The 26,462-nt window shown below is 35.9% G+C and overlaps 1 protein-coding gene and 1 pseudogene across 1 annotated transcript in view; one reads left to right on the top strand and one right to left on the bottom strand.

Moving 5' to 3' along the window:
• CCDC178 (coiled-coil domain containing 178) overlaps window positions 1-26,462 on the top strand; it is a 288,569-nt gene that overhangs the window by 170,617 nt on the left and 91,490 nt on the right. Inside the window, exon 19 of the mRNA XM_036009438.1 lies at window positions 26,004-26,153. Coding sequence (XP_035865331.1) covers window positions 26,004-26,153 — 150 coding nt within the window. The remainder of the gene's footprint in view (window positions 1-26,003; window positions 26,154-26,462) is intronic.
• Window positions 13,183-13,706, bottom strand: LOC114506668 (annotated as a pseudogene).

Raw genomic sequence — 26,462 nt, forward strand, 5'->3', positions numbered from 1 at the left:
GCAAAAGTCTGAACTTCTGGATCAATGGAACAATTGGTATGTTCACCAGTGGAAGAACCTTCCTTTGGATATAAAAGCTCTAAATGAACAGAGCCTAGGGTCATTGAGATGGAAAGCAAAATGTTGGTAGTGGAACATTAGGGGTAGGAGTGAGTGGAGCCATTTCCATTTTCACCCCTTGACTCCTACACTGATGATCCTGACAATGGAAGAATTACCATCATATATTACATGTTAATTAAGAACTGATACCACATCTCGGAGACATTGCCTCAGCCCCACATGCATTACCACCTAATTGGTGTTATAATTGAGTCTTCAAAAGGCCATTCCATCATTCTATCAAGTGGCCACTTAAGGTGAATGGTGGGCATGATAACACCAAGACATTCCATGAGCTTGGGCCCATTACTGAATTTCATTTGCTATGGAATGAGTTCATTGGTAAGAAGCAATGCCTTGACAGTGTGTAAGGCATTCTAAAAGTCCACGATGTCAGACGGGCTTCCCATGTTGGCTGCAGTGATTGATCCTGACTACCATGGAGAAACTGTGCTGCTGTTACACAATGGGGGCAATGAAGAGTGTGCCTGGAATACGGGAAATCCTTGGGAGTGTCCCTTAAGTACTCTCGTGTCCTGCAGTTGAAGTCAATGGAAAACTGCAGCAGCCCAATTCAGCTAGGACTGGATGGCCTACCAACTTCAGCTATGAAGGTTTGGGTCACTCCACCAGGCAAAGAACCATAGCCAGCTGAGCTGATTTGCAGACAGGGAAGGCAAATTCACGTCCAGAGCAAGTGCATGTTCCATACTAACGAAGCAGTCCAATGTAATCAATCTGCCATCAGACAGCGAGCTGTTCACCCTGTGAATGTGCTGTATCAGGGACTCACTACTGATCTGCACTCTGGCAGATTGGCGCTCAGCAGTGACTGTAGTCGGTGCAGCCTTGGTGGGTAGATGTAAATGTTGCTGAGCCCATGCATAATCCCCATCCCATTAATTGCCATAATCACCATGGTCGTTTTGTTCATGAGCCCATTAGACACTGACAGGAGTGACAGGGGAAAGGGGCCAACTCAAAATCCACTGCACATGTCATCCCAGTCACTTGATTTTTAAAGTGCTCCTCTGCTGAGGTTATGCATTCACATGAGACACAAATATTCATAATTTTTGCACAGTCAGAGAGGTCTGTCCACATATTTCTTCCCCCAGACATTTTTAACCAGTTTCCTATCATACCCTTTCCAAGTCCATGACCATGCAGCCAAATCATTAGCCACAGCCCATGAATTAATATAGACTCGTGCCATTGATATAGGCTCTGGCTATTTCTCCTTCCAGATAAAATGCACACTGCCCAGAGTGGGTCCTTCCCACAGGAAGATTTTTCTTTCACCTCCATTCTTCATGTCTGGCCGAGAACAGTGCTCTAGTGTGGCAGCTATATACTTTCAGGTGGTGCCTGCATATTAAGAATCATCAGTGAAATAGGCCTAAGTGTCTTTCTAACTCAGTCAAAAGGAAGAAAAGTTCAGAGGGAGGAAAAGGTTTTTCATGATCTTTTGAAGGTCCCTGGCTGTGTCTGAAAATTTAACTAATAAAAACATATTAACAGGAGAAAAGCATACAATATTTTTTTAAGTTTTATATGAAGCTTTAGGAGAGCCTTCATAAAGAAAAGACCCAAAGAAATCATGGAACTTAAATAGTTTTATGGTAGGTTTGATATAGAGTCAATAGTGTGTGGAAATGTCACAGGTCAAAGAATCTGAGACCATGTAGTAAGCCAAGGCAAACAGCAAGGCCTGCTTGTTCAGATTCTTCTCAGTGTCTGTGGAGGTAAGGATGCGCCTTCACTCTGGGAACAGGTGGGGTGCACCTCACAAGAAGGTTTCAGGGGAAAGCAGTAGGGGAAAGTCAGAGTGACTTTGCTGTTTCTGCTGTTTTCTCAAACTTCTTTAGCTTAAAATATTCAATATGCCAAGGCACCATATTTTGGGGTCGGGGGTCCTAAACCCCATCACTCCTCATGAGGCCCCAGGCATTATCTGAGGGAGAAGGAATTCCACCTACAGACAACAGCCTCGGCTTACACCATGCTGTCTTGCCTTCCTGTGATTGTTCCTTTCTGTATACAGATTTTGGATTCGCTTAGCCAAGCCCCACAATTGTGTAGGCCAACCACTTCTAAGAAATCAATTATCTATCTATCTATCTATCTATCTATCATCTATTTCATCTATCTATACATCCTATTGGTTCTGCTTTTCTGATTGAACTCGGGATTCCCACCACCTGTTACACATACACACAGCTTCTCCCAGTTACTTAATTAACACCAGCCTAAGTGCTGTCATGAAGGGTATTTTCAGGTGTAATTAAGGACCCAAATCACTTGATTAGAAGAAATTAGAAGGAGATTATCCTTTTCTTCTGACCTAATTACGTGAGCCCTTAAAAGAGTCTGGGCTTTTCCTGGAAAAAGAGAGTTGAAGTGTTAGAAGGGCTTTGGTAGGAGATTCTTCACCGCTGGCTTGAAACTGGAGTGAGCCGAGGGGTAAAGACCTGAGGGCGTCTCCAGGAGCTGACAGCAACTCCCGGCCGACAGCCAGGAGGAACACGGGGGCCTCTGTCCCACGGCTACAGGAAATACATTCTGCCGATAACCTGAGGAAGCTGGAAAGTGAATATTGCCCTGGTGGACTCTCAGATGAGAACTTGGTGGCTCACACCTTAAATATGAAACATTGATCAGAGAACACACAGCAAAGCCATGCCTCAACTCCTGGCCTACAGATCTGTGAGGTGAAAAACGAGTGTCTTAAGCTGCTAGGTTTGTGGTGATTTTTTTAGATAGCTACACAAAACTGACAGAGCCACACTCTTAACTATCCACAATTTCACTTCTATAATATAATGATTGAAATCATTCCTACCTTAGACTTCTCAACTAGTCTTTGGATACTTGATTTTCCTTCCAACACAGATGTTGTTTACCGTATTGGACTAGAATAGGTTTAGCCACCAGAGTCATGACCCGAATTTTCCAACTTTCCCAGAAGTCCCTGGAGGTAAGTTGAGGTTTATAAAGGTAAAGCCACCTCTGTAGAAGGTCAGCTTGCTGCTGCCCTCTGGCTCTGGAATCTGCCTGGCAGACCTGGGGTTAATGATCCACAAATCCTAAATCACAGGACTTACACTAACACACATGGACTAACTTAAATGTGGCAACTCCTTAAATAGTAGCTATCAGAAAACAGCAGGAAAATTGTGTGGTAACACTTCCTATTTAAAAACTTTGAGCTGAAAACTATCTCAAATTTCATTTGGTATTGATTCAGTCAAAATTAAGAGTTAGAATTCACCTCATTTGCAATCCTATGGCCATCATTTATACTGTGACTACTTAGAAAGCACTTATCCTAAAGAATAGCTGTTAGAAGATTCCTTTCAGAGGACCCTGAGGCTGTACCTGGACGGATAGAGAGCTGCTGATCCCTTGAAAGTACATAAGAATGCAGCAGGAACCCATCTGGGCTCTGTAATGAACTAGGAAATGACCACAGGCGATGGAGTGCTGTTCTGGGGGTGGGGGGGGGGGGGGGGGGGGGGGGGACTGGTGGGGGTGCGGAATGCCCAAGTCCACTAAGGGAGCCTTGTAGAGAGCTGTATGGAGAGGAATGCAATCTCTGTCCAGTGACTACTAAAATCTTAGTCAGAATTCTGTTGTAGGCTCTATGTTCAAAGAAAAATTCAAGATTTTGGAAATTTTTCAACATTGCCTATCAGAGTTTGAGAAATAGGAGCTTTAGAACTCAGCATTACTATGTTTCTAATGGGAAAAAGGGATGTTGAAAATTGACTTTTTCATAGGATTCTTTTATAGTAAAGGTGTAACAAATTCTGGATGTAGTGCATTGCAATAAAGCAAATCATATAAAATAGAACTGTGTAGAAACATGATACCTTTATACTAATATTTGTAAACATTAATGCTTTTGCCATCCATGAATGCGATTTTCAAATATAAAAACACTGGGACTAAGTCATTAAGAGGTATCAAGGATGAGGATGAGCTGGAAAGATAGTATCCTAAAGGCATTTAAATTAAATTTAATTTTTTAAAAAACTGCAGCGTGTTCATTTTGCCTTCATGTTGCCAAGTTTGTGATTCAGGAATTTGATAGAAGATAGTTGTGCATGGTAAAGAGCCATTTGCTTCATATTCTGCTTCAGGATTTTCTGAAGGCTCCTTTAACTTACTGACTACAGATGAGTAGGCATAGTCATTAACCATTAATTAGTAACTGATTAATAATCATTAAGTGGTTATTAATCATTAGTAACTATTTCTGAAAATACCGTGTTCAACCTCCATTGCAACTGTCTTCTTCTCACTTACTGGACTCTCTTCCTTTTAGCCCCTAAGCCCCCTTTTCCTATATGCCTGGGCTTCTCTGTGATGATGTTCACCACCAGGTCCCTTCCAGCCAATGTTCCCGGGGCAGAGGCAGGACTCTGTGCTGCAGTCATGCTCTGACATCTGGGTTTTTCCTCCCTCTTCCTTCTTCTCACCTTATCTAGTAAAAACAGAAGGGATCCTCTAGACCTCTCCACATGCAGGTTTACATCCATTTTGTCTGAAAGTAAACCAGCCTCTTGGGCTGAGTCGCAAAGTTGGGTGGGCAGAGAGCTGTCATGGAACATTCACTGTGTTCATTTCTCTCTCTTGTCACTTTTATTTTTGCTGTGGAAACTACCAGATATTGTCTATAATGATATTGGCTTTAATGACAAGGGGATTAACACCCAAATTTTAGCTCTTTCGAATTTCTAATGTTCTCTCTGACATCAGTAATGACCTCGAGAAGAATTTGAAACAAGAATATTGAGATGAAGAATTCAGCATTCTTTTAGCAAGGTCTGAATTGTAAGTTATATATGTATATATACAATCATGTGGAATTTACATATGTATAAATTCTCCACATAATTTCTATAATATAGTCAAGCAGTGTCCCCCTGTTCAGCCCAGAAGTGTCTCAAATAGTAGGCCTGCCAGATGTTTCCAAGGAGTAAAACATATAATGTACCTAATTTTGCAAAACTATGCAATAGGTAGACATTTCTTTTTCACCCCAGCTGGTGATCAGTTTATGCCCTGAAGCTTAGAGATTTATAGCCCTTGTAATTTTATCCTAAACAGAGTAATTTCCATTGCTATTATTTTAATTAGCATTGAAGACTTTGCCAAAATGCTGAATTTCAAGGTAATGAATTTCATCTGGGTAAGATCTAGTAGGTAGTTGTGATCATTTAAGATAGCTGATATCCTCACCAATCATTTTCTTATTAATTTCAGAGTGTTTGCTTATTTAGAATATTTACCCCAGTTTATTCTAAAATAATTTAAGGAACATCATGCCAATGGCAAGTCACTAAGTCTATTTCCAACAATATCAAAGTCCAACAAAAGAAATTTTTTATCATGCTAGGAGTTATTTTTAACAGATAATTTGCACAAAATAAATGTGTACAAGAGGATAAAATAATTTTCTTAAAGTTTTAATGTTCAGGAAAGCTAAATTGTAATTTAATTCATTGTGGCTTTCCCCTCAGCAGACTTTTAATCTTACTGATGTGTGTTTTCTTTTGTTATTTGATATTCCATGGGTATTAAAAAGAAATGCTTAGGTAAAGTTGTGCTTCAATAAACGTCTTACAAAGAGAAGTCTCTCATCAAAGACCATGACCACTTTTTGTAAAACATATCTTTTAAAAAATACCTTTGGTTTTTATGAATAGAAATTACAGGTGCTTCTCACAGTCAACTTAGGCCCACAGTTTAGAGTCATTTTACTTACAGGTGTGACTGTTAATCAGCATGGTTTTCCTTTGATATATATGTTCTCACTCAGTGGAAAATGCAGGAATTTCACTACCATCTTCTGTTGGTCCTGGCCATAAGTATGCATGCTGGGGTATGGAATAATCGCCAAAACAAATGGAGCGATAATGATAGAGAAGATCTTCGGAGCCCTAGTGTTAATCTTGTCCCCAATTCGTATGATGAACCCAACATTAAAGCTAACTGGCTATGACAGCTAACAAAGTGAAACCTGTGATAGACAGCCAGTGGAGCTTTGCTCCTGCACCCTCTTTGGGTGCTGAGTTCTTCATTTCACCATTTAGGAAAACATGATCTATTCCAGAATGCCATCACCAGGCATTTTAATAAATGAATAAAAAGTTATGTAGCTAGAAAATAAAGGAGAAAGGAAACTACAAAAAGAAATTTGTAACAAAATTTTCCAGAGGAAATCTAAGTTATGAATATAATTAGCACACTTGAATTGGACGTGATCATCTATCTTCTATTTTGAATTTTATTTCATTCATTCTTTGTTCTTAGGTAGCACAAAGGTTGACTAGAGAAGAAAATTAGCATATGAAATTGTCTTAACAAATTGGGCCAGAGAATTCGCTTAGCAGCCGTCTTTCCTCTGTGGAAAACTGGAGAGAAATGGAGGCAGAGCTTGCAGGGATCTGAGTGTTTTCAGGCCAGAGTTCACTTTAGAAAGCTATGTTTTGATGAAAGCCATAGAAATGCTGTAATTTTTTCTCACCAAAATATAAGGATGAGTCTTATCCACCTTAAATTTCCATATATAATTATGAATTTATGAAAGCAGGATAAATACTTTGTTTAGTACAACAGTTTGGTGAAGACTCATTGAAACTTTCTTATTTGTCAGTTTGGGCAATTTGAAAAGTTTTGGGAAAGATTTGCCCATTGATTTAATAAGTAAACCCTGACCTAATGTTCAAGAAAAATACAAGTACTGGAGAAGAAAATTCAAGTTACAAATATCAATATTATGTTATTAAACAGAACTATAATAAACTATAATAATAATTAACTATTTGAACTTCATATTAATAATTCTTTATCATTTACCACTTCTTTTCCATTATTTTACTTTTATAACCACCATTTAGGCAGGTGGGACAAATTTTATTCTCATGAATGGAGGATAACAGTGATGCACAGCTAGTACATCATAAATTTTGATACCTGTTAGTTCTTATTATATCTCACTGCTGTCCTCATATTAATTGTGCTTAAATAAATGGTTGCTTTTACTTCATGCTGTAAACAGAATGTGATTAGTAACATGTAAATAGAATGTGATTAATAACACACAGAATTGGTTAGGGGCATGTTTAAATTGCCCAAAATCAAAGTAAACAATTTCTAGCCTTAAGAAATTTAATAAACACAATCTATTACATTAACAAAAAGGAAAAAAATCAAATAATCATCTTAATAGATATAGAAATTTAAAATATAAAATAAAAGTAGTTTATGATATTTAAAAGAGTCATTCATGAGAACTTTTAGCAAACTAGAAATAGAAAATAACTCATTTAACATGATGAAAGATCACTTTAGAAGCTATAATTATTTTAAAATGTTACTTATTCATAGAAAGTTCAAATGACTCTATAGACAAACTGGTAAAATTAATTCATGAATTTGGGGAAGTCAGAGGATAGAAAACAAATACAAATCTATTGTATTTCCACACACTAGCCACAAATAACTAAAAAATAAAAAAAAATTTGTACTTAAAACCAATAAATTTTTATTAATGTCACTCCAAGAAATTCAATAAATAATGAAAAATAAATAAAACCTTAAAATGGTTACTATTTATAACTGAATAACTAAACATCAAATGCTTAGGTATGTATCTACCAAAAATCTATATGTATTCACAAAAATCTATAAAATATCTCTGAGAAAAATCAAAAAAGTTCTAAATAAATGACCTACTTTGTGAAATGGAAATTCATTATTTTAAATAATATAGTTTAACATAGTTCAGTTTCCCCAAATTGACTTATATATGCAGTAAAATAAAAATTTAAAACTGAACCAGAATATTTGGAAATTAATTCATCAATATTCTAAAATGTATGAGCAAATGAAAAGGGTCAAGGGTAGTAAATATAAACTTGAAGTACAGAGCTGAGAATTTAAACTACCTGGTATTCACATTTACAATAAGACCATGTTATAAGAAAGAGATACCACTTCACACCAGTCAGAATGGCCATCATAAACAAATCAACAAATAGCAAGTGTTGGTGAGGTTATGGAGAAAAGGGAACCCTAGTGCACTGTTGGTGGGAATGCAGACTGGTGCAGCCACTGTGGAAAACAGTATGGAATTTCCTCAGAAAACAAAAATGGAACTGCTTTTTGACCTGGCAATTCCACTGCTGGGATTATACCCTAAGAATCCTGAAACATGAATTCAAAAGAACCTATGCACCCCAATGTTCATAGCAGCACAAGTTACAATAGCCAGGTGTTGGAAGCAGCCTAAGTGGCCATCAGTAAATGAATGGATCAAAAAACTATGATAAACTTACACAGAGGAATACTAAACAACAGAAAGAAAGCAGGAGCTCCTACCCTTTATGTCAGCTTGGGTGGAACTGGAGAGCATTATGCTAAGTGAAATAAGCCAGGTGGTGAAAGACAAATACCATATCTCATCTATAAGTGGAACCTAATCAACAAAACAAACAGTCAAGGAAAGTATAACCAGAGACATTGAAATAAAGAACAAACTGACAGTAACCAGAGGGGAGGGAAGAGAGGGGTAATGGGGAGAAAAGGGCAAAGGATAGTCAAGGAACATGTATAAAGGACCCATGGACAAAGCCAAAGGGGGGTAGGATCAAGGGTGGGAGGTGGGGGTGGCTGGGGTCAAGGGGAAGTAGTGGGGGAGGGGGGGAATGGAGACAACTGTACTTGAACAACAATTTTTAAAAAGAGAAAAAATGTTTATACATACATAGTAAAAAAAAATCCAAATGGTACAATAGAGACATATAAGAAAATGAGAAACTCTTGATTGTGGTTCCCTTCCCACCATTACCTCTTTCTTAGGTGTCCATTCAGAAATATTCTACACAGCTGCTAATATGTGTATGTGTGTGTACATATATAGTTATGCATACATCTTCTAGTGGCCAAAACTAATTCTGTGTTTTACAGAAATATAAAATGTGTATTACCAAAAATTTCACTCTAACACTACCCAAATTCTTATTTCAAACTCTTAATTGTTTTCTATTTATTTATATGTTATGGATTCATTGTTGGAGATACAAGGAACTTGGCAGCACCAAAGCATTTGGCAAGAACCCTTCCTTTTATTACAATAGTAATTAAAAGCCTGTTCCAAAATGAAAAACAAGAAAGTGTGTTATTGGTGCAAATATAGGTAATAGAACAATAAGCCAGAAACAGACTTAGAATGTAAACATGGCCTCTTCATTTATAATAAGATGCCACCAAAATAGAGCAAAACAATGTATTGGAAAATAATTGGTGCTGAAATCAATAAATGATGTATGATTGATTGGATAACTGTACTTAAAAAATAGAAGCTTGATCTTCTACTTCACAACATACACAAAATCAGTTCTATGTGTATTACACATGTAAATATGAAAGTTACACACAAACCTTTTAGAGAAAATCATATGAGAACATCTGATTTATGGTGGGATTGCCAGGGATGTTTTAAATAGGACACAGGTACAAACCATGAGACAAAAATCCCATAAACTATACTCTTTTAAAATTAAGATTTCCATTTATCAAAAGATACCATTAAAGAATGAAAATATAAACCACAGCTTAGAAAAAGTACGTATATATAATTTATATATAAACATACATATACATATACATATACATATAGTCTCCAGCAAAATACTATCAACTATGATAAATAAGGAACCCCTAACAAAACAATAAAGACAGGCAATCTAAATTAAAAAATTGGCAAAAGAATTGAAATCACTTCACCAAAGGGGCTATACGACTGGGTAATAAACATATGAAAAGTCATTCAATATAAAGATCAAAGAACTGCAAAGAAAAACTGCCATGACTTGTCTCTACATACTTATCTAAATGGCTTAAATTGTGGAGCATAACTCAGAATGTAGAGCTACAGGAACTCTCAAGTATCTCAAGTGGGGAGGTTAGTCAGTGAGGCCATTTTTAAAATGTTGACACTATCAGAGTTCAACATATGCAAATATTATTTCATTTATATATGTCAGGAACTAGTGCATATATGCAGCATAATATGCTAATATTTTATACAAAATGTAAATAACAGCTTTATTCACAATAGCACCCTAACAAAAAGTTATTAACAGTAGTATGGATATATTACAGTTTTTTCATACAATGGAATCATATATAACAATATAACAAAATGTTGCAGCACCACAAAATATGGATGAATCTATTATTAATATTGAATTAATAATAGAATTAATATTGAGCAAAAGATGCCGGACTCAAGAAAAAATATATCTAGGGAATATTGTAATAACTATTTATGGTGTCTGATGAGGGATACTAGATTTATTGGGATGATCATTTTATGTTACATAAATGTTTATTCACTATGCTGTACTCCTAAAATGAATGTAATATTTTAGTCAATTGTAACTAAAAGATTAAAAGTTTTTTTCTCAAAAAGGCAAATACTTTGGATTATAATTATATGAAGATCAAAACAAACAGAACTTGCATGTTAGGGGTGTGGCTTGTTACTGACTGCAAATAGGCATGAGGGAAGCTTCTGGGGTGATTTTTCTTCCTGTATCTTCATCTAGGTGGGGGTTATGTAGGTATATTCATTTATAAAAATTTATCAATTCCTATAATTATGTATATCAATCTTTTATAAAGGATGTATACCAGTTGTGGAAATTTTGCATTTTTGTTATAAAACAGAATTAAGATAAGTATTGAATACATATTCTGGATTTAAAAGAACAATTTTGACAAGTTTATCCTCTTTGTATTATGTATATAGACATAAAGCTGTACTTAGAAACCCAGAAATCTGTTTATAACTGTAGTTGTAATAGTTGACTAATAATTCAGAAAGTTTAGAGAATTATTCTCCTAACAATTTCTACGCCTGTCAATATAATCTGGGTTCTGTATCTTGAACAAGTAGCATCGCCTATCTCATCTGAAGAGAGAGTGTATAAAGTAGGGTTTCTATTTCAAACATATCACTTCTCCATATTTAAGTCACTGAAATACACAGAAAATTTGTGATTCCTTTGTTCAAAAAAATGGGGATAAGGCAATTTGAATGCTACTTTTGTATTATATACAATACTACTTTCAGTTTTCTTAAAGTGTGCATATCCATCTGCAATGGTGAGGATCCTTTGTAATTTCAAGAAAAATCAACTATGGTTATTTCATGTGAAACTGTCTTACTATTTTTTTTAAATTTTAATCTCCTGAGTTGTAAGAAGACAGCTTAGCAAAGTGTATAAAGGCAGCAAAGCAGGTAGCTTAGATTTCTGTTAGTCTTCCAAGGAAAATCTACAAGTAAACTGGAGTATAACACAGAGAGATTATACAGTAAAATGCTTTTGCAGACTAAGATTTAAAGAACTGGAAACCTTATTATTTTTCTCAGTAAACATGTAAATGGATAAATTCCTATGTTTTTACATTTTAAAAATGAATTGTGAAGTGTCTCTCTATAGAATTAAAAACCCCATAAAATGCTATCCATGTAAAGTACTCTGAAAAGTCCACTCATTTAAGAACACTTGGCAGAAATAGATACTTTGATGAAAATGAAAATCACTAATTCAGTCCAGCCATTTCCTCTGTGCAGGTAACTCCGAGTTCAACAAAGCATGAGTATTATGCAATTCCACTCATCTATTCATTCATTCAATAATGCTTATTGATTACCAGACTATGCACCAGACACTGGAGCAAAAATATTAGTAAGACTTACAGTTCACAAAATGGGGCTTAATACTAGAGATATATGTTAATAAAATATTAGTACTAATAAATCATGGTGATTGCAGTGACGGTGATATACATAATACAGTATCAACCACTGACTGAGGCATACCCAGTGGCTGTTTTCCATGAAAAGATGAAAATACGAATATTTATACCTTTCACCACATTACTACTTGTACAAAATATTTATGACCAGTGAATTAGGAATTACTTCCCAACAATGAATATCTTATTATAAATGCCAGGTTTATTGCTTTTGTGTCCTGCATTACTACTAAAGAGATTTGTTTGTTTTATCTTTTTTCTCCCTCTGTCTTTCTTCATATCTGTCAATACATTAAAAATATGAATTATGTATCTCTGTGTGCATAAGAACATGATTGTGTTGTTACTGATTTTGCTTATGCAAACTCATTATTGGCATGCCTGCACCTCCCTGCCAGGGTGGCATGGCATATTGATACCAAAACACAAAATATCTTTGATCAGCCTTTCCAGATAGATGAAAATTTTCAGTTTCATTATTTTTTTCAAAACTACCCAAATTAATATCTAGCCAACACCACAAAAAGGCAGCCATAAAATGAATTGCACAGTAAACATCTCACCCTCCCTTTTCCATTGTATTAGATTTTCATGAAAGATCTTATTTTGTTAGAAAAAATAGGTGGGTGACTTAATATTTCAAAAACATTTTTTATTCTTTGAGACACTTCTGTTTCCACACCATAATGTAGAAAAAAGAAGTGACTTGGAAAGAATAGTGGGTCGGGGAAATGGTGGTAGGGTGGTTCAGGGAGACGATTAATCTTTAGCGGGGAGTGTGAGGACAAGAGGACCTGAGGCAGCTGAGTGAATTCATGCTTCACAAAGACAATGAGGGGGATGCAAAAGGAAAAAAAGAGGAAACAGGAAAGGAAAGGAATGAAGTGAGAGAATAGCAAGAGAAGACATAGAGGGAAACAAGCAAACAGTTATCGCAATAATTATTGATTATATTCCCTATGCATTTTACACTGCACTTTACACCTCCTAGACTGTTTTGTAACTGCCAATTTGTATTTTTTTATTCCTTCACCTCTTTCACCCAGTCCCCCAGGATCCCCCACTCCTGGCAACTCTGTGTGTATGAGTCTGTTTCAATTTTGTTTGTTTTCATTTACTTTCTTCTTTAGATTTCACATGTAAGTGAAATCATATGCTATTTGTCTTTCTCCGACTGACTTATTTCACTTAGCATAATACTTTCTAGGCCCATTTGAGCTGTCACATATGATAAGATTTCATTCCTTTTTTTTTTTAGTATAAAATTTTTATATTTAGAATTAGCCAGCTGGACTCAGTTTAGATGATCCCATTTTTGTTGGCAACATCCAAAGCATCATAGTCTGGAGCCAGTCGAACATATGCCTTCTTCTCCCCGTCAGGTCTGATCAGGGTGTTGACCTTGACCACATCAATATCGTACAGCTTCTTCACTACCTGTTTGATCTGGTGCTTGTTGGCTTTGACATCCACAATGATCACAAGTGTATTGTTGTCTTCTATCTTCTTCATGGCTGACTCAGTAGTCAGGGGGAACTTGATGATGGCATAGTGGTCGAGCCTGTTTCTCCTGGGGGCGCTCTTCCAAGGATATTTAGACTGCCTTCAGAGCCACAGTGTCTTAGGCCTCCTGAAGGTGGGTGATGTGCAGATCTTCCTCTTTTTGTGGCTGTGGACGCCTTTTAGCACTGCTTTCTTTGCCTTCAAAGCCTTTGCCTTGGCTTCGCTTTGGGAGGGTCAGGGGCTTCCTTCTTCGCTTTGGGTGCCATCTTCATGAAAAGGGAGATTTCATTCCTTTATATGACCAAGTAATAATCTATTACATGTGGTCCACTATATTTTAAAGATTACTCTGTGTTGCTGTAATGTATATCTAGTACACTTCTCTCAATCATTTTGCAGTCTTTCATGGTCAGTGGCCTCCACATTTGACTCAGCCCATCTTCATTTAAATGGACACCTATATCACCTGGAAAATTAAACTTCAACTTTGCAACATATGAGGGAGAACCCAAGAATACCTGGAATTTATTTTTAAAAAATCATGTATTTATTCCTACATGTTTAAACTTCAGTCACCTTCAAAGTACCCTCCAACTGATGCAATGTACCTATCAAGATGTTTTTCCACTGCTCAAAACAGTTTTTGAACTCAATTTTGATGACTTTTAGTGCCTTCTACCATTTTTTGTTTCACTTCTTCAACACCAGCAAAATGTTTCCCCTTGAGGATTTTTTCATCCAGGGAAGCAAAGTAAAAGTTACTCAGGGCAAGATTGGGTGACTAGGGAGGGTGGGGCATGAGGGTCATACTGTTTTTGGTCAAAAACTGCTGAATATGCAACATGGTATGGGCAGATTCACTTGTAAATCACCCATTATGAAATGGTCAAATGCACTGAGTTTCAAAAAAAATTCATTGAAGCAGAATGCAGCCTCTCACAACAACACCAGCTGGTGCCTGTTACAGATGGGTTCCTAAAGCACTCACCTAGCAGGGGAAGCCTGTAGTACAAGGGGTTCACCTTCTGGAAAATGATTTCAGTTTTGGGGGGCCCCTTTTATAAAGATAATTCTGGACCCCAAAAACAGAAGGTGCAAGAATAGAAAATTAACAAACCTCTAACTTTCTATAATGCAAGACCTACATGAACCACATTTAATTCAAGGGGATATAGGATGAATAAATTTGGACATTGTTTAAGATATTTTAATAGTTCTGACCACTCTGTAAAGTTATTGTGTCCATTTTGAGAGTACAATACTTTAAAATCCTAAGCATCTCATGATTTTTTAAGGAGCTAGAGACATTTCTGAATTATTAATTGACTGTGTCTCCTCAGTTTGTGTCTCTACTGGGAAAATGAGGAAAATGCTTTCCAGCAGTTTCTCTGTATATAGGCATAAGTACAACCTAAATAGATCTTGAATGAGAGGTCTAAATTAGAACTTTGTTTTGCATGATACTTATATTTTAATTAAGGGTCTAGAGCATGGTCAGCAAACTTTTTTGTGTAAAGGTGAGAATAGTAAACATAGGCTACACACTCCACTCAGTTTCTATCACAGTTACTCCAATCTGCCACAGCATAGTGGAGGCAGCCATAGACAATATGAGTGAATGGAGTGATGGTGCTCCAATTACATTTATTTACTAAAATAGGCAGTGAGCTGGATCTGGCTGGAGAGTCATACTTTGATGATCCCAGTTCTAGAATATGATTTTTTTTCATATTGGGATTAAGCTATTTTGGGGAGTAGATGCATCTCAAGATGAGTATTCATAGAAAATTGCCTTAGGTATTCTATTTTATTTTACTTTAAGTCTATTTTTAATTACAGTTGACATACAGTATTGTATTCAGGTGTACAATTTAATGACTCACCATTTATATACCTTACAGAGTGATCACCGCAATGTCTAGTAACCATTTATCACCATACATAGTTATGATGATGTCATTGAATCTGCTCCCTATGTTGCACATTACATCCTTGTGACTTATTTTATAACTGAAAGTTTGTGTTTCTTACACCTCTTCCCTTTGCCGGCTCTTCTCACCTCTGCCCTCAGGCAACCATCAGTTTGTTCTCTGTATCTATGAGTTTGTTTCCAGTTTAGGTGTTCACTTGTTTTCTTTTACAGATTCTACATATAAATAAAATCATATTGTATATGTCTTTCTCTGTCTGACTTACTTCACTTAGTATTATGTTCCCTCAGTCCATCCATGTAGTCACAAATGTCAAGATTTCATTCTTTATGGCTGAGTAATATTCCACTATATGTATGTATTGTGTTTATTTATTCACCCATCTATGGACACTTAGATTACTTACGTGTCTTGGCTATTATAAATAATGCTGCAGTGAACATAAGGGTGCATACATCGCTTTGAACTAGTGTTTTCTTTTTCTTTGGATAAATACCCAGAAATAGAATTACTATATCATATGATAGTTCTCTTTTTAGCATTTACAGAACCTCCATACTGCTTTCCATGTGGCTGCTTCAGTTTGCACTCCAACCAGCTGTACCTGACGGTTGCTTTTCCTTCACATCCTCACCAACACTTGGTATCTCTTGTGTTTTCGGTAATAGCCATTCTCACAGGTGTGAGGTGACATCTCATTGTGGTTTTGGTTCATATTTCCCTCATAAGCAGTGACATTGAGCTTCTTTCCATGTGTCTCATGGCCATTTGCATGTCTTCTGCCTTATGTGTTTTAAATCCTATTTTTACTTGAGATACATTGCAAGGTGCAGATGGTGCCCTAATGTGAAAAACAACATCAGGTGACTAGAGATATCTGTGATTTTAATTTCTCAGAAAGGGGAATATCTGTCTGAAAAAAAGCAAAAGAAAAGAAGCATTAATAATAATTACATTCCTAAGGATATTTTATTAGCTTAAGAATTATTTACTGTACTGATATTTGGCACCTCTGTGACAATAGTCCCGTGTTCCCTGACCCTGCCTCCCAAGGAAAGGACACTGAGACTGTTTCATTTTTTTTAATTTCAAATAACTTTTTTTTCTCTGTGAGCATCCAGTTTATTTTTAAAGACTGCTGTATTCTACAGATTATTCAGAAATTAGAGCCTTCATATTTATCAGTCTGAAATCTTCAGTACTCTAATTCCCATCCAAGTTTAGGAAGTGGTGTACTCCCAGACAGGGTGTTAGGCTGAACTGAGACTGTATCCTAGCCTTAATCCTGCTCTCTTCCTCTACAACGTTGGACAAGAAACTGACTATTAGGGCCTTAATTGTTTCATTGTCAAGGAAATAATTTTTTTTAATATCTATTCCTTATGGACTTGCACCAAATCGTTAATACTCTCCCTGGGGTCTAAACATGGCTGTTGTTTGTGAAAAGGGGCTTTAATTCTCTACTTCAGGTACCTCTCTATTTTTTGTGTGTGGTATAATCAGCATGTATTATTTTATAGCAAATGAATTTTTAAAGAAATATTTAAATTCTAGTATAACATGAATGTTGCCATAAAATTGGCATTAAACATAAGTATTTTCCAATTTAAGCAGTTTCTATAAACATCAGGTGAGGTCAGATTACCTGACCACATCAGCAGCAAGTTACAAGCATCACATATCTTAATTTTCAATGAGTTGACATAATTTATACCATCATATATTATCTGGAACCATTTAGGTCAGTCTGTCTCTCCTTTGTCATAAAGTTTCTAGGTCCTGTTCTTACAGTCTCTGCATTTATGTAGTACATTATTACTTCACGATAAAGTTAGTTGATAATTCCTTAACTCTTTTTGCTGATGACCTTTTAAAGCTGCATAATTAGAATAAATTGTGGTTATTGTATTGGAATCTCTATCCCATGGGCCGACGAGGCAGCGCATTAATTCTCTGCATCACCCACTCCCTGTGCAGTGCCATCAGCACAAAGATATTATTCTTTGTAATTACATAAAGAAAGGGTCTATTTAGTGTTAACTGACCTTTCTGTGACTGATCAGCCTTTTCCACCAGTGAAGTAGAAATGTATATCATTAAAATGTGAGTAAATAAGAAACCTTCTAAATCTTAAACTATTCAAATCAGGAGGTGCACATGAAGAGGAAATTGCTCAGTTTTTCACATGAAATGGTGAAAAGAGTAACAGACTTTAAAACTATTTTTAAAATATTGACAAATTGAAATATAATTAAACTATAATAATGCATGGGAATGTTTAAAAAGGAAATAATATGCAAATATTTTTCCATTTACAAACTCAAGCAGTGTTAGAGGACACATTATTAAACTCAAATACATACTCAGGATTAAAATTTAAAGTTTATTAATGACTAATAAATAAACTTAGGGAATTATTACTGTGACTGTCATTTAGAATGTACATATAATTTAACTATTTAAATTATATAGTTTAACTTGGAGAAATTTATTGGGATAATTACATGATACTGGCTTTTACTCTCTTTTTCTTATAACCTAATTTGTTTTTCTAATCAGTTATACTGAATACTTTGAGGGGACATACAACTATATAGAAGGAAACCAGATTAAATGCAAAGGTAACAGCTAATATAGGTTACATTTGTATGGCATTTCCTAAAGCCATTGAGTCATTAAAGGAGAAACACTACAGTCAACATGGAGGTAATTGTTCCTTTTTTATGAACACACCCCCCCCAATCAGGTGATTTTTAGCATTTAACAAGCTTCTGTGTTCCCAGATCAGGTTTTCCTTGCCAAGGACACATACAGGGCACTGTATATGAAATATCTTCAGCATCTGTTCACAAAGGAACTCTTCCTTGAAACTTAGAACTAATCTCTTATGGAACTCCTATTATTATTTGGATATGCTTTTATCCTTTTTTCATGTATAATGTATTCTGATGAGGTTAGCTTTGTGAATGCCTCAATTCCCTTACCTGATTGCAAGCTCCTTCGGCCCTGAAATTGTGTATTTTTTCATGCTGTTATCAATAATTCCCAGTCAAATATATACAATGAACACAGTAAAAAATAATAAGGGACAAGCAGGGTTAATACAAAGTATTCATAAGTTCCCAATAAACCTTTTTCTGAGCTCCAAGGGGCAATGCCGTAGTGTCCATTAGTAAATTTTTAGTAAGTCGACAGTAGCTAAATTTGTAAACACGTCAGGGATCTAAGATAAGGAATGCTGTATGTGGTCACCAATGTGGGTGCTAGAGACAGGTGGCTAAAGGAAGTATCCCTCTGAACTCTGGCAAGGACCAGTTTAACTGGTCAGATGATATGCAGCAGGCTGTCATCAAACAGTGTCATAAAGTTGCTATTTCACCTCTCACAGTATCTCCATAGTGCTTGTGTATACAAGTTGCTCAATGAGTATTTTTTTAATTTTAAAACATATTTTTTATTTATTTTTAGAGAGGGGAAGGGAGAGAGAAAGAGAGGCAGAGAAACATCAATGTGTGGTTGCCTCTCATGCGACCCCCACTGGGGACCTGGCCCATAACCCAGGCGTGTGCCCTAGACTGAGAATTGAACCGGTGACCCCTTGGTTTGCAAGCCACACTCAATCCACTGAGCCAGACCAGCCAGGGCTCAAAGAGTATTTTTTAATGAATTAGTGAATAGAGAGCATTTTGTCAAACAATAATATGTAGAGTTTGAGGCATATGACAATAGGACTGGTTTGTTCATTTAAAAATCAAGAATGTTCAAGACTAATTACCAGAGAACTCATGTTGGACAAGAGATTGGTTTCCATGGCAGCACAGACAAAGAAGTGGGTCCTAGGAGAGTTAAAACAGTTATTTGCTACTTTGAGGCTTCAGGGTATCGACACATCTCACTCTTACAGACTTGCTCCTTGGAAACACTGGGGAGAACCTTCATTTTCTATAGTAATTGGTGTATAGATTTTAAAAGAGCAGCAGTACAATAACACCTCTTTGCACACAGTAGGTGATATACTTAATAAACTGTATGTTTTCTCCCTGTTATATCGTTAGAGAATTGGCATGTATTTTCAGCATTTGTGTTCACCACACTAGTTCCCATCAATCAAAAGGAACGTTTTTAAAGTGACAGTATGCACAGAGACTTGGAGCCTCCAGGACCCATTTACTCTAAAATCTATCCCCTGTACATTTTATAAATTAGCCATAGTATTGATGCCTGCTTTAATAACATTGAAGCATTATTGAGTGCAAAACTATCAATACAGTGCCCTAAACTGGCAGAAAGATGTCAAAGGCACATGTGGAGACTGTGGGGACTTGACAGTCTGATGTCAGAAGTGCAGTGGGTAAGCATGCATACAGGATCACATGCTACTTAAACATTGCTTGGAATGAAGCATTATGGTGATAGGTATCAATGGGATACTAAGTATGTGGGTGCATTTTATTGTTGACACTATTAGTAACATTATTAAGTCAAGAGATAGCAGAACATGAAACATGGTCTATGAAAATCTAATACATGAGTCAATAGTCCTATAAGGAGCTGAGAAAACATTGTTCTTGATGGACTCACCCACCCGTACTGAGATGTATACTGACCTGTGTGGCCAGACAGCTTTTATTCTGGCCAAATAATATGGCTCTTCTAAGATTCGGGTCACTAACTTTTTTCTTACATGAAGTTTTTTCTGACCTTGCTCCCCACCTGATAGAATCGGTTCCACCTGGTAGAATCAAGTCGAGATACCTCAAAAAATACCATCAATAGACTTGTTTATACTTCTGCCTCCCCCTACTCTAGCCTGTAATCTCTGGTGTCAGGTTATCTTTTTAATCCCTGGGATAGCCATGGACCTGGACCCACAGAGTAAACTAACTGTCTGCTAAACAAATGCTTCAATGAACAAATAAATAAATAAATGCAGTGCTAGATGTGAGAATGCTCTGGAGTAAGATTCAATAGGTACCGGTAATACAGCTTTTGTTTTCTGGTGGTTGTGGTAGGAAGTCGCTTCTTCCCAGTGAGGGGACTAAGATGAGTGTGGTGCTGCCCATGGCAGCAGAGATCTCGCCAGATGCAAGAAAGCAAGGAGTTGTCTGTCGTAACCTGTGAATAACCAAGAATCAGGATATAACAGACAGATCTTCAGACAAGATCATCTGAGGCAACCATGCAAAATCATATCAGGATAGGGCAGCCAGAATTAAACCTGTGTCCAAAAAAGCTCTCTTACAATATGTAATCGAAAGAAGGACCTAGCTAACCCCTCTGCCTGGTGAACTGGATTCAATCACCTGTATTAAGAGTAACTGAGGGCATAAAGGATATATTAGTATAAATTTAGCCATAGACACTAGGACTATTTGTAAAAAAGTGTTGGTAAATAGCTGTGGTTTTCTACATATGCATGTACAGTGCTAATATTTTAATTATAATCACCCATCTAGAATGTTTCGATCAAGTTTATTTCTTGTAATCTTTGCCATTAGTCCATCTTAATTTTTTTTAAGTTCAAATGGATTTAGACTTCCTCCAGAGTGGGTGTATCTGGCTGGACCTCCACAGGTCTTGATGAGTGGCATTATTCTGCTGCATTCACCCATACTCCAGAATCGTGCAGGCTTCAGCTATGAAGTTCAGCGTACTTGGGTACTTGGTGTTACCAGTGAATGCATCAGGCCTAATCAAATCTTGAAATACAAAACCATGTAGCACAAAAAAATACAAGAGACTGGTTATATGCTGCCAACATGCCCATTTTGACTACAATGAAAAGTAGGTTCCGAGGAGACCAAGTTCTAATTTCCTTCAGCAGCCCATTTTATTGATGGCAACAAGCTATCTGTCAGCCAGATTATAAAAAAACACAGTTGCTCAGTGGAAAAAGGCTTAGAGAAAAGTAATTATGTTATTTGATTAGCTTTTTTAATGTCATTAAGCTTTGTAAAGACAGCATCGTGTAGTGTTGAGGAGTGCAGCTCCTGTTTATGAAGGAAGTGGATTAGGTGGCAAAGAGAGCGGGATCTGGAATCGCTCTGCTGAGACGCAAAGCCCAGGTGCTCCACTCAATATGTGCTTCATCTCACACAGTACACCTGTTGTTTCTGTTGCTATGGTCACATAACACCCCAAAACTTCATGGCTCGTGATTCTATGCACCAGCAACTTGGACGGGACACTGAAAGGCCAGTTTGTCTCATGTCTCACACATTCGGAACCAGCCTGCGGACAACTCAGAGACTAGGGGTCGAGGTCATCTTCAGACAGCTCACTCCCTCACAGTGGGTGTTGACTGCTCAGAGACCTGAGCTGCGGCTGTTTGCTGGAACAGCCACCTGTGTGGCCTGGGTTCCTTACATCATGGTAGCTGGCTCTGAGGGTGAATAACCCCAAAGAAGAGGACCAAGCAGAAGCTATATGCTTTTTTCATAAACCAGCTTTATTTATAATAAACTAGTTTTATTTTTAAACTGCCTTTTAAAATAAAATAGCCTGGGAAGTCACTTCATTAGTCATTTCCACCATATCCTATTTGCTGGAGAAGCCACAAGTCTATTCAAGTTCAAGGAAAGGAGAAATAGACTATGTTTCTTGGTATGGAGTGACAAGGCTCCAGAAGAACATGTAGGAATGAAAATATTTCTGTGGCCATTTTTGAAAAATATAATTTGCCTCACCTGACCTCTCTTTGTCTTATCTTTCCTTTCGTGTAAAATGAGGATAATATAACAACTGAGACAATGCTATTGTCCTAGTTCTTTACTTTGTGTGGAATTTGTACATTAACATTCAAGTTCAGCCCTATTTCTAAATTCTTGTATATATATCACAAGGTGACACAAAAATAGATGATGTGTACTTCATATTTTTGCCCAAAAGAATTCAAAAGAATCTCTGATTGTCATTCCCTATTCCCCACTTACCCAACCAGAGAGGGAAAAGAGAAAGGGAAGAGTGAGAAAAATAAACTGAAAATTGAGAAAATGGAGGAAAAGTCCAAGATAAAATTCATGGCATAAAGATTAAGGAAGGCCAACCAAAAAAAAAATGGAGACCTGCTATTTGGACAACTTAAGGGGTTCTCCATCTGCCTTCATTTTTCAGCACTCTTGCTGACAGAGGAGGTAGCCAGGTCTTTCTTTAGCAAAGGTTTCTCAATACTTTTAGGATCATAGGCTAGCTAATTAGCTGACCCAAGAAAAATGCTGAGTAGTTTCAAGGGGTTCATATAACTTGTAAACATCAACGATGCACCTGGGGAAAGAAATCTTGCTGTATAGATAAGGTAGTGTATCCTTGGACTAATGTTCAGTGTGAAAATATATTATGAGAATTCTCTTTATATAATTAAGATCTTCATCTCTCAAGTAGTATAGTATCAGATAATGTAAATGTGCTTCATTTAAATAGGCGATTGTATTGCCAATAGGTTATTTCATAAAAGTGGGCACATAAACTGTGTAGTTCTAAAGTGTTTAATATATGCACTTCCTAACTACTATTCTATTTTCGTTCACTTATGTAATGGAAACCTGCACACCCATGTCAGCTCTGCTTTGTGCAACGTGTCTTAGAGATGAAACAAATGATGGTCTCATATAATGAGCATATAATGGAGCATATAATATAAATTTTGTTTAGTTCTTTGTAGACATAACTTTTATTTCCTAATGAAATATTGGGATACTCACCATGTTTCTTCTCTTTATCAAGCCATATTTCTAGTGTTTCATCATCTTTATAATCACTTATAATGGGAATTGAATAACTACCAATACATCTGGCTTTGAGAAAGTGTTGTATTTAGAACTTTTGTGTGAATTTCATACATATTAAGAACAAATAAATGCAAAATATTTAGAATTCTACTTTCTTATTATATATTTGTGTGATTTTAATATAAATCTTTGCTACAAGACCACAAATTTTTGAGGTTCACAATGATATCTCAGAGTTTATCACATAGTAATTTTTTTAAAAATTTTAAAGAATATATTTTTTTATTTTTAGAGAGGGAAGAGAGGGAGATAGAGAGAGAGAGAAACATCAATGTGCAGTTGCTGGAGGTCATGGCTTGCAACCCAGTTATGTACCCTGACTGGGAATCGAACCTGTGACACTTTGGTTCACAGCTCATGCTCAATCCACTGAGCTATGCCAGCCAGAGACATAGTAATTATTAAATAAAGCCATAAATAAGTAATTGAATGAAAATGAATAAATGAATGACTGAATGAAATAATATTCTAAATCAGCTCAGAGGGCACTTATTTTAACCTATAGAGTGCAAATAAAGGTTTTCTTAATGGCTTTAGAAACAAACTTTTTTTCAAGTTGATATTTAGCCCAGACCTTAAGTAGAAAGATTCTACAGATGGGATTCAGCTGGGTTTGAATTTAAAAGTACATGAAAGTCATCACCTTTCTTCTTTTACTAGTTTCTTCTTTATTCTCACCCTTTCATTATATCACCAACCCTGACTTCAGTGCACCCATTAAATATCTTCTACTGCTATTATTTTATAAGATGTTCAACTCTAGTAGTGGTGGCATTATTTCTCATGGACATATTTCCACCAATAACAATCATTCCCTCATTGTTTTACGTGCATGTTATAATTCTATGGGTTAAATTAAAATAGAGTTGTGAGGTGGAACCACAGTTAAACATAACTTTCAGTGTCAACAGAATACATGTATTTAAAATTTTTTAAAAAACTTAAGCCATATTGCACATCTGAAGGTCACCGACTGTCAGGAATAGGCAAGTCCTTCTATATATTACTGGTAAATGATAATGTATAATATCATGATTGATATAAAAATGTTTTGAAGATTCGTTGGCATAACTACACAATTCAGTTTCTTGATATTTAATTACGGCGTATAAAACAACAAGAATCGATGTGATACAGAAAAAGACAGTATATTTATTTGAAAGTAAAACTGCATATTACACATTGAGCAAAGGATAAAATACCAAGGATATCCCCAGTTAAAATTCGTTAAATGGGTTAATGAAAATCCCACATGGCATTCCTCTCAAATTCAATGTTTATACTGTAAGATAAGGCTTGAAAGAAATGTAATTGAGAAATGGAACACCACGGGTATCAGAGTTATGCTCATGTTAAATCAAACAAACCAAAATCTCAAAATTATTTCTCCTCCATCCTCCAGAACATTTATTAAAGTTTTAAGTTAATCACTTGAGGATTATATTTTAATATTAGTGCTAAAATATCAAAAAGATCTGTAACCATCTTTTTAAAAGTATTTCCACCAACTAAAAATATTCATAGATACTTTGTCTTCCTACTAAAAGATAATTCTATGGGTTTTAGGCAAGTTTACTAGATAGAAGTTTCTGAAGTTTTAAATTATTGTGCCAGAATTAGGACAAGGACATTTAAAATGCTTCTCAGTCCATCATTTGGTTTTTTGAAGAAGAGTATGACACAGTATAAATCATTAGGGATTGATATGGATACCAGGCTTTCATGAGAAATTTGTTTGTTGACCTTAATAAATCTTCAAGTATATAAATACAGAAATATTTGTATAGGCAATTTTCTGCTGAATTACATTTTATCTATGCACATTCTAATACCACAGTATATGTTTTTAACAACTTACACTAAAGGTTTGATGGAATGGCAATCACATATTTTAAATTGCTTCACAATTGTTATTTTTGTGCCTAGTTATTTAATCATCATTATCATTATCATGATTAATCTGCTTTTAAGTGTTTTGAAAACTTTACTATAAATAATGTTGTAATGAATAAAGCTTTTTGCTTAGATTAAATTCCCATCAGAGGAATTACTGGAGTAACATTTTGAAAATATTTAAGGCTGTTGATAAATTCCATATTTTTTGAAGGAGCCAGAGAAAAATTTCTGTGCTAGGAATGTAGAAAAAACAGCAACTAAACTGAATTCATACGTCCGACTTAAAATGGTAGATAGCCCTCAATTTGCCAGTGGGTAATGTTGTAAAAGTTATATTCTAAGTGGTTTGTATTAGATTTGACATGAAGGTGTTAACAAAGTTCTCAACTGTACACAGAATGAGAGTTAAGCTTTAATATAGCTAAAGAATACTAGTAACAAATGATGGCTTTCTCTGGATGTTTCTGAATGTTGACTTCCTTACACCTGTCTTTTACTCTTCCTTTCTGTCTGTTTTGAGTGTTTTCTGTGACTGCCACCACTCTGAAACTTTTGGAAATAGGATTCTAAGCACCCACATGTCTTTGACCTATTTGAGCAGTGGGGCTTGAAGGAAGTAAAAAAACGATGGGAAACTGGAAAAACGCTCCTGGGATGCAGAGCGGAGCCTTCCAGGACTGAGTACTTCCTACAGCATATGGAGGGAAGTCCTGAAAAGAGGGGAACAGGAGTCAGACAGACTCTGATAAATCAATGAAAAAAAAAACTTACATCAAGAAAGAAAATTATGAAATCCAAGGAGCATATTATTGTCAGGGAATTATCCTTTTAGTTTTATTATTTTTCTGCAATATGTAATATAATACTTTTAGATAATTCAAATGAAATAAAAACTCCAAAATAAATGTAAATGATTTTAATTAAATATACCTATATATTTATTTTCTAGAAACTACAAGATGATTCACTAGAAGAAAATCTACGTTTAGCTCAAGAGTATCAGAAATTACAGGAGACATTCTTATCAGAAAAGAACCATTATTTCAATCTATATGATAGACAGTTATCCCTTGATTCTTCAATTAGAGATAAGAAAGAGGTAGGTTTTTATTTTTTTAAAATAACTACTTACTTGGCCTACCTAATATAAAAAATAGCAAGTGGTAAGTCATGGGATTTTTGATCTGAAGATGGCCCTTTATATGTCACCAAAGGGTAGAGTGTTTTGGTAGAGTTTTACTGTATATTTTATCAACCTTTTGAAATTTAATTTTGAAAGGATACTCAGAAAATAAATCTTTATTTTCTAATCTACCATTTTATACTAATTTGCTGTTAATTATTATGTCCTAGAGTACCAAGTTTTCCTAGTTCATAGATTTTCATATGTTATAGACTTTAAATTTCA

The sequence above is a fragment of the Phyllostomus discolor genome, chromosome 9 (assembly GCF_004126475.2).
Source record: "Phyllostomus discolor isolate MPI-MPIP mPhyDis1 chromosome 9, mPhyDis1.pri.v3, whole genome shotgun sequence".
Lineage (NCBI taxonomy): Eukaryota > Metazoa > Chordata > Mammalia > Chiroptera > Phyllostomidae > Phyllostomus > Phyllostomus discolor.